This window comes from Trachurus trachurus (assembly GCF_905171665.1).
Source record: "Trachurus trachurus genome assembly, chromosome: 19".
Lineage (NCBI taxonomy): Eukaryota > Metazoa > Chordata > Actinopteri > Carangiformes > Carangidae > Trachurus > Trachurus trachurus.
In genome coordinates this window covers 18,951,247-18,967,966 of record NC_139913.1, presented here as the reverse complement: position 1 = coordinate 18,967,966, position 16,720 = coordinate 18,951,247, and the positions used below count along the sequence as shown (strand labels likewise).

The 16,720-nt window shown below is 42.4% G+C and overlaps 1 protein-coding gene across 1 annotated transcript in view; it reads right to left on the bottom strand.

The window, feature by feature from the left end:
* snx29 (sorting nexin 29) overlaps nt 1–16,720 on the bottom strand; it is a 169,009-nt gene that overhangs the window by 128,231 nt on the left and 24,058 nt on the right. The window contains exon 14 of the mRNA XM_083993820.1: nt 5,160–5,245. Within this exon, the coding sequence (XP_083849946.1) occupies nt 5,160–5,245 (86 nt within the window). The remainder of the gene's footprint in view (nt 1–5,159; nt 5,246–16,720) is intronic.

Sequence of the window (16,720 nt, the reverse complement as noted above, 5' to 3'; positions counted from 1 at the left end):
GGTAAAAACACGAGCTACGGGTTACCTGGAACGCTACCAAGTCGTAGTTGTGACTTGAAGCTGTAACTTACGGTTTCAAAAGCCTGCCTTGAACGCAGCATTAGCCGAAACGGCCGTGAAGCTGATATCTGCTTTAATAGTAGTGTCCTTTTTATATTTATATTTGTGTTTTATAGATTTTTTAAATATTTTATTTTATTTTTAAATAAATATGTTTTTCTAATCCAGTTTTTGCTCTGTTGTTTGTTGTAGCTGCTATGACAATTCAATTTCCCTCTGGAGATTTAATAAAGTTTTTCTGATTTGATTTGATCTGATCTGATCTGAAATACCTAAGGAGTGAAGAAGTGAATATTTGGCATCAGTGAACCAAGATATCAGATAACAAGAAAAAGCTAAAAAAAAAAAAAAAAAAAAAACTGGTATCAAAACAAGAATGGTTAAAAATTAAATTCAAAGTAGTGGAATCAGAACCAATAGGTTACTGAAAATCAATACACAACCCTAGGGTTCTCAGAGAAAGAGAGAAGAGAAGAAGAGAGACAGAAATACTGATAACTGGACAGGATGTGTTCACTGGACCAATCAGGTCCTAGAAACCAAAATCGGAAAAACTCAGGACCCAATTAGGAGATGATCCAAAAGATATTGTAATTGAGTCAGTTTCACGGGGTTGGGCAGTGTCCTATTGTATCGACACAGTCTGTGTGTGTGTGTGTGTCCGAGCGTACTCGCTCTCAGCAGCTCTGATCACACGCTGCGTCATAATCACTGTCACTGTTCTCTCTGGTTAGGTCTGCCTTGGTTGACTGGACTTTGGATGAGGTCTAATTATCCCTCAGTCTGTTTGGACTTGGTCCCTTTTCATACAGGATCTCCATGTTTTATGTATGAATGCGGAGTCCGGTTCAGATCAGGTCCCTGACAGAGCGAGCTGCAGAGCGAGCTGGGGCGACACGACGGAAATGATGATGGATTAAGAAATGTGTTTTGTGGGCGTCTGGCATGACAGAAATATTAAAACCAAAGCGCGCTGTGGACACTTTGTTTGAAGTTTACCTGCACAAATATAAAGAGGAGTGAAGGGGACTTACACAGATTATAGTAATTTAAAAACTCATTTGCTGCTCTTTCAAGGCCACTGATTCATGTTGGGGGGAAAAAAAAGAAGAAAAAAAAACTTAATACGTTTGCATAAACCTTCGAGGATCTTGGAGACCCACGGGAACTGTGGAAAACTGGGTTACTCCGCACGCTGCTCCGTGTCTTTCCCTGGAGATTTCTCTTCATCTGACTCTGCGTTACAGTAAACATGACTGTCACTGTTACACTACAAGTCCCTCTGGGTGCCACTAATGGCTTCTCTTAATGACACACACACACACACACACACACACACACACGTACGCGCACCTATCTGGAGCGTTCAGCCCACTTTGTAATGTAACGTTCATCTACTTCCTGCCTTCCGCTAAACAGACATATGCAGATTTTCCACGCGTGTTAGAGGGGCTCATGTGAAAAACACACAGGAACAGGAAACATGCTATTCTCTCATATGCAAGTATAAGTATAAGAGAGGGGAAATCCCCCCTCACCCCCCCCCCAAAGAAGCAGAGCGAGATGGCATCACACAGGAAACAATAATTATCACTCCTCTGAAACAGAGGGAAAGGAGAAGCATCTTTTGTGGCGTGTCAGTGGGGCTGACAGCGCCTGAGGAGCGTTTGAGAGATCACGTCTGCGGCGCTGTCATTAGACAGGAGAGGTTTCAGAGAGGCAGCGCACTGATGGTGGGGAGGCATGCTGACAGCACATGAAAAAGAGCCGCTTGTGTATCAATTCATCCTCGTCTTCTTCTTTTTTTTTTCCTTTTCCTCTTTCTTTCCGCAATTTTTGCTCCCCTCTAAACTGCTCACACATCATTCCTCCTCCTCCTATGCTCCCAACACACACACACACACACACACACACACACACACACACATACGCTCTCGCACGTAATACCAGCAGACTCTGGTATTCAACATCAAAGTATGATGGAACGAGGCACATCATTAGCAGGAGAAGACAGAGGCGAGGGAGGATGAAATCATTTAGACGCCGCTGTGGAGAGGGAATTACTACGCCTGTCGGGATGAGGGGAGCGGGAACGGAAGGAGAGGGAGAGACAGGGAGCAGGGGGAAGGGAGGGAGGGAGAAAAGGTACAAATGATGGAAAAGAGAAAAGTCAACATCGGTGAGAGAGATAATGAGCGGAGGTATAAAAAAAAAGAAAAAAAAAAAAGAAAACACATACAACATACAAAACAAAACCACACACAAGAGAAGTTGCCTGATAACAAACCACAACGTGTTTGTCAGGACCGTGGAGTTAAGCTGGGTGGTGGCTATTTCCTGATTACATGCATATTTTCATGAGTGAGGGAACCTTCTCGCTCCGATCATCAGTGTCAGTGGGCCAGGCGGCCAAGGTCGACGCTGCACACAGAAATTGAGGAACCAGAGACCGACATGATGCAACTGTGGGTCGGAGTTACACAGGTGTGTGTGTGTGTCTGGAGAACAGGCAGGGGGTTGTCAAGCCTCCTGACATCAGCTTTACCTGCTCTGAATAACTTTTACACACCGACAAGGTGCCCTCATGGTTTTCCCCATCAATGATTTGGATCCAATTGAAAGAAATTCAAAGCCCTTATAAAACATAAATTAACAGAAAAGTGCACCTGCTATTCCTGAATGATGATATGTTTGTATTATGTTTAAGTGCTTGTATGTACCAGTATGTATGTTTGTATGTTTGCTGTACCAGTGCAAACTCTTAGCCAGGTCTCCCTCGCAAAATAGATTTAATCTCAAGGGACAATCCTGGTAAAATAAAGGTTTTTAAAAAATGTATGTGTCTTGAAATGAAGCACCAAGTACATTTACACAACACATGTGAATTCCAGTTTTCACACAGCTTAGGTCCTTATAGTTTTGGCCACAATATGTATAATATCATAGAGATGTTGGGCACAAAGGAAACAATATGAGCAGCTTTTAAACAAAGACAAACTTATTCGCTCCGCAGAACAAAGCAGATGGTAAGACTGTTCTTCAAACTGTCTGTTAAAAACTTCCATCACAGCAGGGTTGTGCAACCATCAGCGAGAGTCAGTAAAATTTGGCATTATTCATCAAATAGGTTTCAGTAACTGTGAATCCCAGTGAGACTTCATGAAGTCAAAGTTACCAAGACTTTAAATGGAGTGACTGTTTCCTGTGCTTTGCTGCTGCTGCTGCTGCAGGATGCGGCCTCCTCGCTCGGCACAGAGGTGGAGAGCCTCTATGGCAAGAGGAGAAATGTGCCTCCTGGTAAAGTGTCTAATTTAAATCCTGCATCCTCTTGGCTAGCAGCGAGTGAACGGTAGCCGTGCCTACCAATGAGGGTTGGACTGACTGGTTGTTGTTCAGAGTCGGAGGCTGTGCGAGCCCCGCGGCTCCGTGCAAGGATGGAATATGTTGCTGACTAAGCTGACGTTGGCTGTTGACGGTCGGTAAATAGTTTTCTGACCACAGGCCGACTGCTGCTTAAATCACAACGTCTTGTTTTCTATTATAACAGAGTTTACGTGAGGCGCCCTGGAGGATCCCACTCAGGCTTCAGGCCCCACTGCTGCACCACGGTTCATGTCTACGCCTGTTGGCTACTACATGTTATACTCTCTCTCCATCAACTTGAGGTTGTTTAAAGGTTCTTGTGATGAAAATGAAACAATGTAATGAGTGATACAGCTATATGCTGATGCTGTTTTTTTCCTCCAGCTGACTTTATTGCCATTACAGCAATGTTAGTAAATAACCCAGAGAGCTCATAGACACATTCAACACACATGTATAACACCATCACAGGAGTAAGAGCAGAATATGAAAGTGAATATGTCACATTTATAGAACGTAATAATCCAAGTGTCATTACTCACATTACATTACAATGTGAGCAGTGTGTTTTGAGTTTTTAGATTTTTCCAACAAAAAAAACCTTTCCAACAGTGATGCTTTAAATTTGTCCACTTATACTCAGGTTTGAAGTTTCCTGATCTCAGTACTGGGGGAGGATTTGACTCATTCATTCACTCCTACATCACAGCATCACTGATCACAGACCAACATCCATCAACAAACCTGACCTTCCACACTTGCTGTTGTATGAATGGCTGATGATGAAAGCCTTTTTCTTATTCTTTTATCTGTTTATTGTTATATTTTCACACTTATTTTTTCTCACTCTTTGACAGACTTATTCTTTTTTATGACACTCCTCGGACTCCATACCCTGCTTGTCCTGCACTGTTGGACTGCACTGAAGTTGCCATGTTTATATAACGGCTACAATTGATGGCCGAAAATAATGACAGCCGGGGCTTTTAAAAAACTGGAATTTTCGTTTCACTTAATAAATAGATGACAATGCAATCACCGAAATCCATGCTTGTTTTTTATAAAAGCAATAACCATTGTGGTGCTTGATAAAAAGGGCTTATCTCATAGCAGCAAAATGTAACCATTTGTTCTAATGTCATTATAAAAAACTAAGGTGCCATTAACTAGATATTACAAAGTTCGACAAAACTCTTTACCTCTGTCTCACAAAAACATACACAAAAAACCTTCACAAACACATAAACCCTTGGGGGGCGTCACAGATAACAGCTCTCCCTTCTATCCCCCAAAATGCAATTAGCCATTATGTGGCCCTCCATAATCTGCCATGTTCATTTTATTTGCTTTGATACAGCCGGGGCTTATCTCGCCAGTCTTTAAACAGAGCACCGCTTGCATCCCCCCGGCAACAGGAAAGCAAAGTCAAAGTCATCAAACCTATCCAGAAAAACTAAAAAGAAAAGGATAAGTCTGAGGGAGACAGACAGAGGGGGGGGGCATCATACCACAGAGACGAAGGTTAGTCAGCCGAGCCCCTGAGAAATGCACCAGAACTGATCTGGGATGTGGAGGAAACTGATGACCTTATTTCTCTGTGTATACATCTATAAGCGTTTGTGTTTGCGAGCGGAATAGATGGACTGGGACACAGATATGAAATCTAATTTCAGGTCATAATGATGCAGAGAGAGTGTACGGGAGTGCAAGCGTGTGTGTGTGTGTGAGTGTTTTACCGTCATTGCCCTCGCTCCCCTCTCTCTTCAGCATCTGCACCGCCCCCACATACTTCTTCAACTGGACCTTCAGGACCTCATTCTCCCTGCACAAACACACACATACACACACAGTTTACAACCAGGGTTGAACAGAAATACAAAAGGTTACAACCACAATACATTGTAGACAAGCAATTTAGACCTTTTCATGTGAACTATCTCTACTGTTGTTCGTAGCAGACAAAATAATCATCTGCTGTCTGGGGTTGGTCACAGTGAAGATGCTACCGACGAGCGTAATGTGACAAAGGGTACATCCAACATCTCCGAGAGCTGCGACACACCAGTGATAGGAAGTTGTTTACTCTGGTTCATGACAGCAGGGTGGTGAAGGGAGACAGTGTGAAACTTGTTGTTGTGACACAACTGTCACCTGAGGAGCGATGAAAATAAGAAGCTGAAATCTAATCCAGGTGGTCAGGCTGAGGTGTATTTACAGAGATGTGACTGGTCCCATGATCTAAGAGCCAAGTCAGAGTCAGACCAGTAAGAGACGGGTCAGAGGCCTGACTTTACGCTGGATATTTACACCGGACAGACTTTCAAGTGGAAATAAGGAGAGATGATGAAATCCAGCTGTGTAAATGGATTGAAGCGAACAGCATATAGAGGAGCCGCAAAAACTGATGATTATCTTCTCAATGTGGATCCAAACAATGAGTAAAGAGGTGGCAGGCAGTCTGGGTCTGTATATTAAAGGGATAGTTCAATATTTTAGTAAATTTGCCTATTGCCATAATCTGTATAGTCATAGGAGGTAGGTTCAGGGGACCTGTACCATTCACCTCCATTGTGTTCGCTGAGCAGCTCGTGTCTCTGCCCCGCGGATCTCAATACAACATGCAGCGATAATTAAAGGTAATGAACCTACTCCTATGACTACGTATATGGATTATGGTAATAGGTGAATTTGCAAAAATGTTGAAGTATCCCTTTAAGATACACAGAGAGGGGCAATCAAATCCACACACTTCTTCCAGATGTCACAAAAAACATTATATGGACCCTTGGCTCTTTTCTTGTGTTGTGCTCATAACACTGTACTTGCAACCTTGTCATTTGAGACTCACAAAAATGTGATTCAGGGTGTATTTTATTGATTTTATGGGCTTTTTATTTATTTTACCTGTGAGGTCTATGTGAGAAGTATGTATACGGACTGTCTAGAGCACTGTTGAATGATTTGTTGTTGTTTTGTTGTTGTGGTTATGTTAAAGCAGAAGTAAGCGGAATATTTGTGTTAATATAAGTCTTAAATAGTTAAATCTTCCGACAGCAATCACCTATATAGAGTGTTTGGTCTGAAACACGGGTCTGTTAGTCACTCAGCTCTGCTGTAAGCCGAGGAGAAAACTTTCCTTGTATCCTACAACCTTTATCCAATGAGGAGAGAGAACGGCATAAAGGGGCGGTCCTCTGTGTGTGTGCAGCCAAGGGATGCGCGTGAATGTGGTGGCGTAGGGACGAAGGCGGGGACTGCTAACTCCATAGGCTGACAGAAAGTTTGCCAAAACGACCGGATCGCTTACTTCTGCTTTAATGTAAAAAAAAAAAAAAAAAAAAAAGGAAAAAGCTCAATAACCATATTTGAGAAAAATAAAGTAACAGCTGTGCAGTGAAGTTATAAATGCAACTATAAATGTAGCCATGCAAATGTCTCACAGCAAACCCTATGCATGTTCGCCTACATGCAGCCTGGAAATGAACAGTATATTTCCAGCTTCTGTCCAAATCTGATACTGATGGTCGGGGGCGAGCGAAGATTTTTAAACATGTGAATACTAATACTGGCTCCAATGTGAGTACAGCTACAGCATATGGCAGACAGACCTGTGCATGTGCACTGTTGGGTTCTTTTTGGGGCGGCTCTTCCTCTTTCCAGTTACGCACCGCAGTTCACATAAAGTGAGTTCTCAGTGCGACAGCGTGCAGTGATATTTTCAACAACAGTGTACTTCCAGCAGTTTGGGAAAGGCCTGTTTCAAACTGATGGACCCGTCTACAAAGCAAGTTCCAGGGAGAAGTAGTTTGCTAGAGGCTGTCGCTGTCTATGAAGATTCAAACTGACATGAAAAAGAAATGGTTTCCTTAAGTTTAAAGCAGAGCAGTGACTCCAGGCTCTAAAGCGCTGTGGAAAGTCTTCATGTCAGCGTCAAAGCTGTTGTTAAAGTGTATTAATAACACCCATGATTTTGGTATGAAAAGTTTGCCTTTAGGTGCAATGTTGAAGGGTGAACATTAAAATTTAATTTAGCATCAGGGCAAATGTTTGACATGACGACTCATTACTGCAGTGTTTTGACATATAAGACAACTGCAGTTAGTCTGTAGAAACAAAGGGGAATCATCTGCATAAATGAATATCAGAAAAAGTGAAAGACAAGGAAACACTGAGTAAATACTAACAGCACAACACACAAACAAATTCAAAACTGTAATTACGTGGAAAACCAACATAAATGGATGATTTAATCTGTTGCATAAGGCTCAAAGGGAGTCCACAAGGAGCTTCATGTATGCAGATTATCCAAGAGTTTAACATGAAGAAGCACCTTTTGCTCAGACCTCTGAGCCAAACTGGATTTCAGTACTCAGACTATGTGTTTATATAAAACCCAGCCACAGCAGAAAAGGAGTCTGGGTAGAGGAGGGAGGACGATGTAAGGTGTAAATGGGGTCAAAGTTACAGCCTTGTTCAGCTACAATCACGCATTAGTAAGTCTCAGGGTGTTGGTATATGTGAGGGTGCATGTTGGACTGTGGTTAAGGATTCAGACACAAAGATACGGTGATAAAGGTAAAAAAAAGAGTGAGAGACCGAGGCAGCCGCCTTACAAGCCGCAACCGGTTGAACATCATCGACTTTGGGGAGGAAATCAATCAGAGTTGGAGTGTGGCTTTATGCCCTTGGCAGTTAAATTTAACAGCCTTTGTCTTGCTCCACCGCCGGCCCCCAACCTTTCCTTCTCCATAGGTGATTTTTTGGTGCTCTGCTTATCAGCCCTCATTCTCCACCAACAAAAGGGGCGCCTGCCGGGAGACCTCCTGAATCCACACGATGAGCTCTCCGAGGAGCCGTCCACATCGTTGTTATCAGAACCACCCGGGGCCCAGACGCCGTTCCAGCCTGATTAAATTATAGCTAATGCACACCACTTGGTTTAAGTGTGTGTGTGTGTGTGTGTGTGCATGTGTGTGTTTGTGGAGGAGCTCAGGGGAAATAGATATTCAGAAACCACCTCATTTTTACAGACAACGAATATTGTAGCAGCAGGTAGATTATAGCAATTGACAAAACTGTGAGTCAACTGGCCTTGGTACAGTACGTGAGACTCAGGTTAAAATGTTCTTTTCGCAAATGTAGAGCTTTTACTTGTTACCTCCACCAAGCAGGTCATGTTTTCATCCATATTTGGTTGTTTATCAGCAGGATTAAGCAAAAAAGTCTTGAAGCAATTTGGACTCGACTTTGAGTGGTGGGTGGGGTCCAAGGAAGGATGTATTACTAATGCCGATCCAGATAAGAGACCTTCGTTAGTTGCTGAGGAAATAACATATGAATCTTTGTGTCACAACACTCACAGTACTGAGATTGATGCCTTTCTACACATCGGAGGGGAGACACAGATAATAATCTGGACCTGCCAGACTGTTTGGCCTTGTTGGAGGTACACGCTCTGCTGAGTGCCTTTCTAGTTAATACTTTAATCACTTCAGCTATTTTCTCTTGTTTGCTCCTTTCAGCCTCAGACAAACAGAGGTGCCACTGTGTCATCAGTTCACAATACCTTGAAATGTTTACCATCTTTGTAGACATCATTTAAGATGCACTAGTCAATATTTTCATATGACGCACATAAGAATTATTGTGATATAAGTATTGTGAAAGGGGGTCGCTCCTTGATTATAACCCAACCGTGCTATTACCTCCAGCTCTGTGAAGCTCATTGTGTTGGTTTTGTGGTCTACAAATTCTGCTAATATTAACCATATGCATTATCAGGCTGGAAGTAGCCATTCGATCATGAGTAAATTGAGGCCTAAAGGGTTGTTTATTCAGTAAGGCTGTGATATTCAAAGATTACAATGTCTGGTATTAAAGGGTCAAAGTGTACCTGGAAATCAATCACCACCACCACCACCTGCCTGGACTGTTGGGTCAGGTTGGGTCAATGGATTCATGTGGTTGACATCTAATTCTGACCCTGTCACCTGCACACCTAAGCAGAAATCCAGATTCATCAGACCGGCCGCCATTTTTTTCATTCTTCAACAGACCATTGTTGGTGACTGTGCTGACTGCAGCCTCATCTTCTCATGGCTGAGTCTGGAATTATCACTTTTTGAAGACTCTTTAACATATATTTGGGTGTTTGTCTTGCCTTCCGGCCCCCAAAATGTGAGAATTTCAGGCTCCCTAGGTTGAAATCCAAGTGGTTTTACAAGCTGTTCCCTCAGTTCTATTCCAGTGATGTAACTACTAGGTTTCGAATTTGCATAATATCACCTACCTGGGACCGGTAGAAGGGGTGGGGCAGGGCAAGCAGTGGTTCATTTGCATTTAAAGGGACAGGCACTGAAACCAGCCGTTCTGAACAGGGCTGTTTTGAAAGTATGAAAAGAGCTGTGGGTATTTTGACCAAAGCATGTCACAGATATGTTTTTAAGACACCTGGGAACTATTTTAATTTGTGGAAAGGGGGCATAATATGTCTCCTTTAAGGTTCAATATCTTGTTCATTCTCTGATGTTTTTTTTCTCAGCCACAAACCAGCCAAGAATAGATCATTCATTGAGATGTCCAGGAATCCATTTGCAAATCCATGCTAATGCTTCTCCATAAACAATGTTTTTTTTGCCCATATCGGTATATAAGATGTAGTCATTTCAGCCTGTAGATGTGCTCCATCAGTCTGGGTTTTTATGATGCCTACAATCCATTACGTACCTCGGTCATTTCAATAATAACAACTCACCACAAGTTGAGTTGCTGCCAATAGCTACTGAGTTATTCAGGAACACGGCTGTTTTTCAGCCTCCTTTGTTCAGAGAATCATTTAATCACAGCTAATTTTTCATTTCTGTAAATAAATTATTGTCTGAACAAACAATACTTAAGTGTTAGTCCACCCGTGAATCAAAACATTTCGCTGAATCACTGATCACCCTTATCCAACTGAAATGTTTTCTGCAAATGTGATGTGGTCTCTCTTAAAACCATCTGAAAACACTGGCTGAACTAAAAAACAAAGGGAATGTCTAAACAGATAAAATTACACCACTGTGTCAACCTCGGCCTTACTCACAGCTAAAAGAGTATGACTGCTACTCAGACATTTACTATCAGCAAAGTAATAAATCAATTTTTAAGAAGAGATGTAACAACAAAATCCTGACACAGATGTACACCTACATTACAACATGAGCGGCCACAAGGGAAATTATACACTGATATCAGGTAACGTTACAGGAACCATGTAAATAAGTGCCCTGAAGGTTTTGAGCGAACACCACTCTTACAACAGGCTGAGCTGCACAGTATATTTTCCAATCCAATTTCAGTGCAGACTGATAAAACACAACTCTGAGGCGTGTAATACATCCTCTGTGTCCTGACTGAATTGAAGCTGCTTCCCTCAGGTCATACAGCAGCTTTAGCCAACATATGTTAAATCAAAAGCAGAATTTCCCTCTCGTGCAATGAACCTGCTCAGCACTGACGGGAAACCTCTCAATAACCTGCCTCAACATCTCCTCAACAATCAATCTTCTTAGTTTATGTTTCCACTCACAGAGCAGGATTCATCTCATCTCATCAAGGCCCAAAGAAATTTGCTGTTACTCTTGATGCATGACATTTCACCCTCTTAATTTGATGCTTCCCTATAGGGCTGCAGCTAAAGGCACTTGGATCATCTGCAATTATGTACTTTTTTTGTTTCGTTTTGTTATTTTTTTTTCTTTTTTATTGATCAAATCATTGTTTTAATTAATAAAATGTCAGGAAGTAGTGAAAATGCCCAATGAAATTTCACAGAGATCAAGGCAACAGACCAAGAAAAATTAAACACATTAAAAGACAAAAAGACAAGCAAACCACCATGATTTTTTTTGCTTTAAAAATGTTGTTTTAAATGACTGAAAATCTAATTATTAAAATTGCTGATGCCATTTTGTGTCAGTCGACTAAATGATAAACCGCCTGTGTCCCTAACTTGCAAACAAACCTAACAAATGAGGCCTTCATTCTTGTGAGCCCTTGCCCTTGCTTTGACAGTTCAGTCAGTCATCTTCTCTTCCATCTCTTTTTTGTCATTTCAACAGCTTTAGAAGTCTGAAGATGTAAACTGTGGCAGCTCTTTGAGGCAGCCCTTCACCAAACCAAATTGTTATACATCCTCTGGGAACCATGACTGTTTATGTCCTAAATTTTCTTCAAATTCATCTGGTAGACGTTGAGATATTTCACAGGACAAAGTGGAAGTTTTTGACATTCTGGTCTCACTATATCACCAAAGTCATGAGGGGTTCATTCATCCTCTGGGGATCATGAAAATCTGTATGATGATAAAGTCGGGGATCTACTAGAATGGATAAAAAATCGTGTTACCCAGGAAAAATAAATAAAAAAAATTTGGGAAGAAATACTGCTTTTATATTGCCTATTATATGCCCTGCTTTCTAGACCTGGATACTAGTGAGTGAACTATGTTGCAGACTTCCATGTATTGTGTCGGCTTAAATACTAAGTAAGGTTGTTATTCTAGATTAGTGGGCTCTGGGAGGTCTGTCATTACAAATTCAGTTTAGTGAACCCACATTATTCAGGTGAGCCACTGATACTACACAAAGCTAAACTACAAACCACCCAGGAGGCTACAACACGGCACATTTTCTCAACCCCACAAATTGTACTAAGAAACTGCAGCTTTGTCTCTGTTGTCGATGCTTTCCAATTGAGAGCGATCCATTAAGTTGTTTGATGCTTCGCTTGGAGTGAATGTTGGATCACTGCAAATGTGGAGTGTTTGAAACTCATCTGAAGCTCTAAGTGCCTCCTCTGCCTCCGGGGACTGTAAAGTTTTAAATGAGTGTGTCGGAAGCAAAGTGCTTTTCGGCATCTCTCCGTTGGAACGACTGCATCCTCTGTCCAGCTGACGTGGGACCAGCCACAAACTGCTCTCTCATTAAGGACGGGAGTGTGACCCAGAAATATTGGGAGACTGAATGTGTGCTCAGAGGATAAGCCTATTAGCTGTGTTGATTAATAAAACTGTTGAAGTCATCTCATCTTCTTCTTCCATGTGAGAGGCCAGCGAGAAAGACAAACAGCGATTGCGCATAAGAAGATTCATAAACGAGTCGGTGGCTGCTTCTATGAACAAAGGAAGAATAAGTGAGACAGAGAACGACTGTGTGATCTGAGTGCGACTAATTCATACTGTTGTGTTTGCAAATGAAGATGGAAAAAGTGCACCAAACTGTGTGTTACAGAGATAAAGAAATGGTAAATATTTTGTGTGAAAGAGGGGAAGTCAGTAATGACAGTAAAGTTCGAGTGTGCTTTGTATAAAGCAAATACTGTGACAGACTATTAGAGAGAGAGGAGGGAGGATGCGTCTTATCTTCTCTGGAAAAAGAACAAAAAAAAAAAGTATCTCCAGAGGAAATCTTAAACTACACACAGTAATTTCTTAAGTTGAGTTGAAGCCCTGGGGTGATTTTCATGTTTCTCTTTCTCTCTCTTGTATCCTCCCCTCACCCGTTCTTTTATCATCACCATGCTTTGCAGACGACTTAATGTGCAATAAACACAGCTAAATTGTCTGTTCTTCAGGTACGATCTGGTTTTGTTTGGAAGTAGTAAATGAGAAGTACAAAGACGCCCTCGGAGACAGACGGCTCCGTCGCTGGGCAAAACTCCTGAGTGCAATTTACCGCTCAGTCTCTCAGAAAATACATTATAAGCAGACACTCTTGTGTCACACTTCCAAAAGGCCCAGAGCTGTATAAACTCATACACACTCACATATGTACAGTATAGTATATATATCCACTCTCAAGCACAACAAGGCCAGGCTAGGGTGCGGGGCTGGATTGTTAAAACCTCAGCATTGAAGGGAAAAGGCCCCCCCTGGGCAGAGTGACATAACTGACTTCCCACAGACAGGAAAACAGCGAGCCTAAACACTCCCAACAAGTAAACTAGGCAAACTTCACAGTCACTCTCGCTGCCACTTCTTAGATCAGCCACACCAGACTGGCTGCCTGGAGAAAAGACTGCAGCGCTGCCAGCTAAGAAAAAGGCATCTGCTCTCATTTCTTTTGTGTGTGTGTGTGTGTGTGTGTGTGTGCGTGCGTTGCGAGTGTGAGTATGTGTCCGCCTGTCCAACCACCCCCTCTCCCTGTGACGAGGTACCACTTCCTGGCCCGAGCCCACTCGACTGGCTGCCTTCCCATCTCCCTACTGCGAGGGGCCTGCTTTCTGCTCTGCCAAGTGACGTCTAAAAAGGGGGACAAGAAATGGTTGTGGGGAAAGTTTGCTGTGTGTGTGTGTGTGTGTGTCTCATCTGCGGCCCTTGAGAGACTAAGTTTGAGGGTTAGACATTCAGAGCAAGACTACTTTAGACATCTATATTTAAAGCAACACTGTTTTAATGGCTCTATTTCTGTTATCATTAACGGCGACAGTGAAGATGTGAGGCCAGATATCGTGCGTGGGTTTGCTCATCATATTGAAACAAACTTAAAAAAGGAAATTGTTCAATTTAATTGCGATATTTCTGACTATCACACTGCTAATTGAAGCCGTCCTGTGGAGTTTTTCAGGGAAATGAAGTGACATTAACACCCAGTGTTGCAAAACAGATTTGTAAATCCAGTGGTGTTTATGTTCATATTAATTAGATCAGTGGTTGGCAAACATTTTCACATCAAGGACGCAAATTAAACCACAGACCTCGATCTGCTAAGAGTTTTTCTTTTAGAGACTTCATTACACAAGCCGTTTACAAACAAAATAGCCATATAATTTCTCATTGTGTTACTCACATGCTTACCTACTTTGTACATTGTGTTATGGATGGAATTATGATGATAATCCATTTTGTCCGGGAACCCCCAGGAACTCCCGCAAGGACCCCTGGGGGCCCACTGTGAGAAACCACTGACCTAGATAACACAGTGCTCCTTCTATCACCACCAACTGTTGTCAGTGAAACAGAGACTATTGGCATCAAAGTCTCATGTGTCACATGTATTTGTATCGACCACAACCATGTGACTTTGTTCACACTGATTTCCTATCAATCAAAGTTCCAATTTATCATTAAACAAAGTGTGTTCACTTCAAAATTCATCAGAAAAATGTATTTCAACACAAAAATATTGCAGCTACCTGGTGTTAAGGTGTTCCTAAAACAATAATTTGGGAAGTCAAAGTTTAGCTCCCGATTTAACACTTAGTGATTAATAGATTAGATTAGATTAGATTAATTTAGGGGTGGGGGAAAAATTCAATACAGCACAGTATTGCGATATTTTGCATGGCAATATTGAAACTACATACGGACGCCAAGTATCGATCTGAACAGACTAAGAAGTTTATCTTTCTTTATCTTGTTTATGTTAACAAAGTTTTCATTTGATGACATTATTTACAGTGGAAAAACTACTATATATATCACATTGCAATATTTTTAATTTCCATTAATATTGTACCGAGACACAAGTATCGTGATAATATCGTATCGCAGGGCCTCTGATGATTCCCACCCCTCATTATTATTATACTTAACAATTAGCTATTACACACAGTCTATGAGTGAAGGGGGAATAACATAGACATAATGCAGCACCACAAATTGAATCCTCCAAAAACTGACCTGAAACAACACAAACACTGAGCATCATAACCTTCATGTGAGGAGGTTTTACAGTGCGACTGCTGTTGCTGCCTAACTAAACCCACTCAGTTGCCACTGGGTCTAACTGTATATGCGTAACCAGACAAGAGGATTGCTGCATGTGCGCCTGGATTTTCGACAGTCCGGGAAGAAGCCGGGAGCGAGGACGTGGGCTGTGGGCTACGTGTCAATGTGTGCGAGTAAGGGTCTTACATTTTCATGTTATATTTGGATGGATGTGTGAGTAAGCCCACTCCCCTCTGCTGGAGTCGACGTCAGCCGAAAATCTATCTATGGCGACTCGCTCATCCTCTGCCACCCCCATAGACAGGCTCAAGACACACACACACACGCACGCACACAAACAATTGCCACTTTTGTGGGTCTGGCTGCCGCTATATGAGTTGTAATAACTAGGAGAGGAAGTAAAACACACAGCTGACTGGCAGCATCATCCATCTGGAGCCGTTAGTGCAGATTAAACCAGCAGAGGAGCCCAGTTAGTTGTTGGTCAATGAGAGAGCCAACAGTCCTTCCAACTGCTAAGATAATGGCGCTGAGTGTCAGGCTTTCTGGCTCCCAGCTTCCTCCTAGTGTGAGATAATCACAAAGAATTGTGGGATACATAGCAACTGTTGCCAGTAGCTTCTTTCCCTGAATGATGCTGACAGCTTTCAACCCTCATTCAGTGGCTACTAGCTGCTCCTCCAGTGGTATTTATAGCCGCGATTGATCGAGGCAGATTTGGCTGAGGAGGAAAAGCAGCACTTGAGATTTAGCGTCAGACTATAGAACCGGCTTTGTGCGTCTACGCGTTGTGTGTGTGTGTGTGTGTGTTGAAAACGGAAAAGCGCACTGTACTGTACGTCACAGTCACCTGCAGAGGAAAGTGAGGCCATCACTTAGTTTCCTAGTACCCTCTTCCTCTCTACCTCTCTCTTGTCATGCCCACTCCATTAAAGTGCTCCATGATGTGAACATGAAAATCATCACATATTAAAAAGCCCCATCAGCCCCTGCACTGTCATGACTACCAACCCAGCAGCTTCAGCAGTTCCCCACACACTTAACTCTGAGTAACTCAATCAATCCTCGCTGGTGGCTCCACTTGCTGTAGGAGGCTACTACAGTATGTGATGGGGCTTCCTGTTTAGACTGCTGAGGGATGACTAATCCTCTATTTAAAGGGCTCGGGGCTCAACTGAAGACTTCTGGCGTCCGGGCAATCGATTGTAGATGCCGAGGTGACGCAAATCACCTGAAGGGAAACTGTAGGTGGCCGCTCACTGGGACGAAAAGTGTGCGTACGCTTCATCTTACGGCGGGAAATGTTTAAAAAAAAAAAGTTTTCCAAGTTGCTCTGACGTTCATCCAATAGTTACAGTTCCACTTCCTGTCGGCGTACAGTGGTTAATTACTGTGATTATGTGTCACAGTGATGCTGCTGCTGTAGGTACAAGGCACAGCCCAGAGCAACGAGCAGCTTTAATCACACACATGAAGCTGTTATTGATGCTGCGCTGACTTACAAGCTCTTTTTTTAAACGTGTACACGGGATTTAGCGAGGGCGATAAACGAAAGTTCACAACCGACTCTTCTTCTTTGACTAGTTT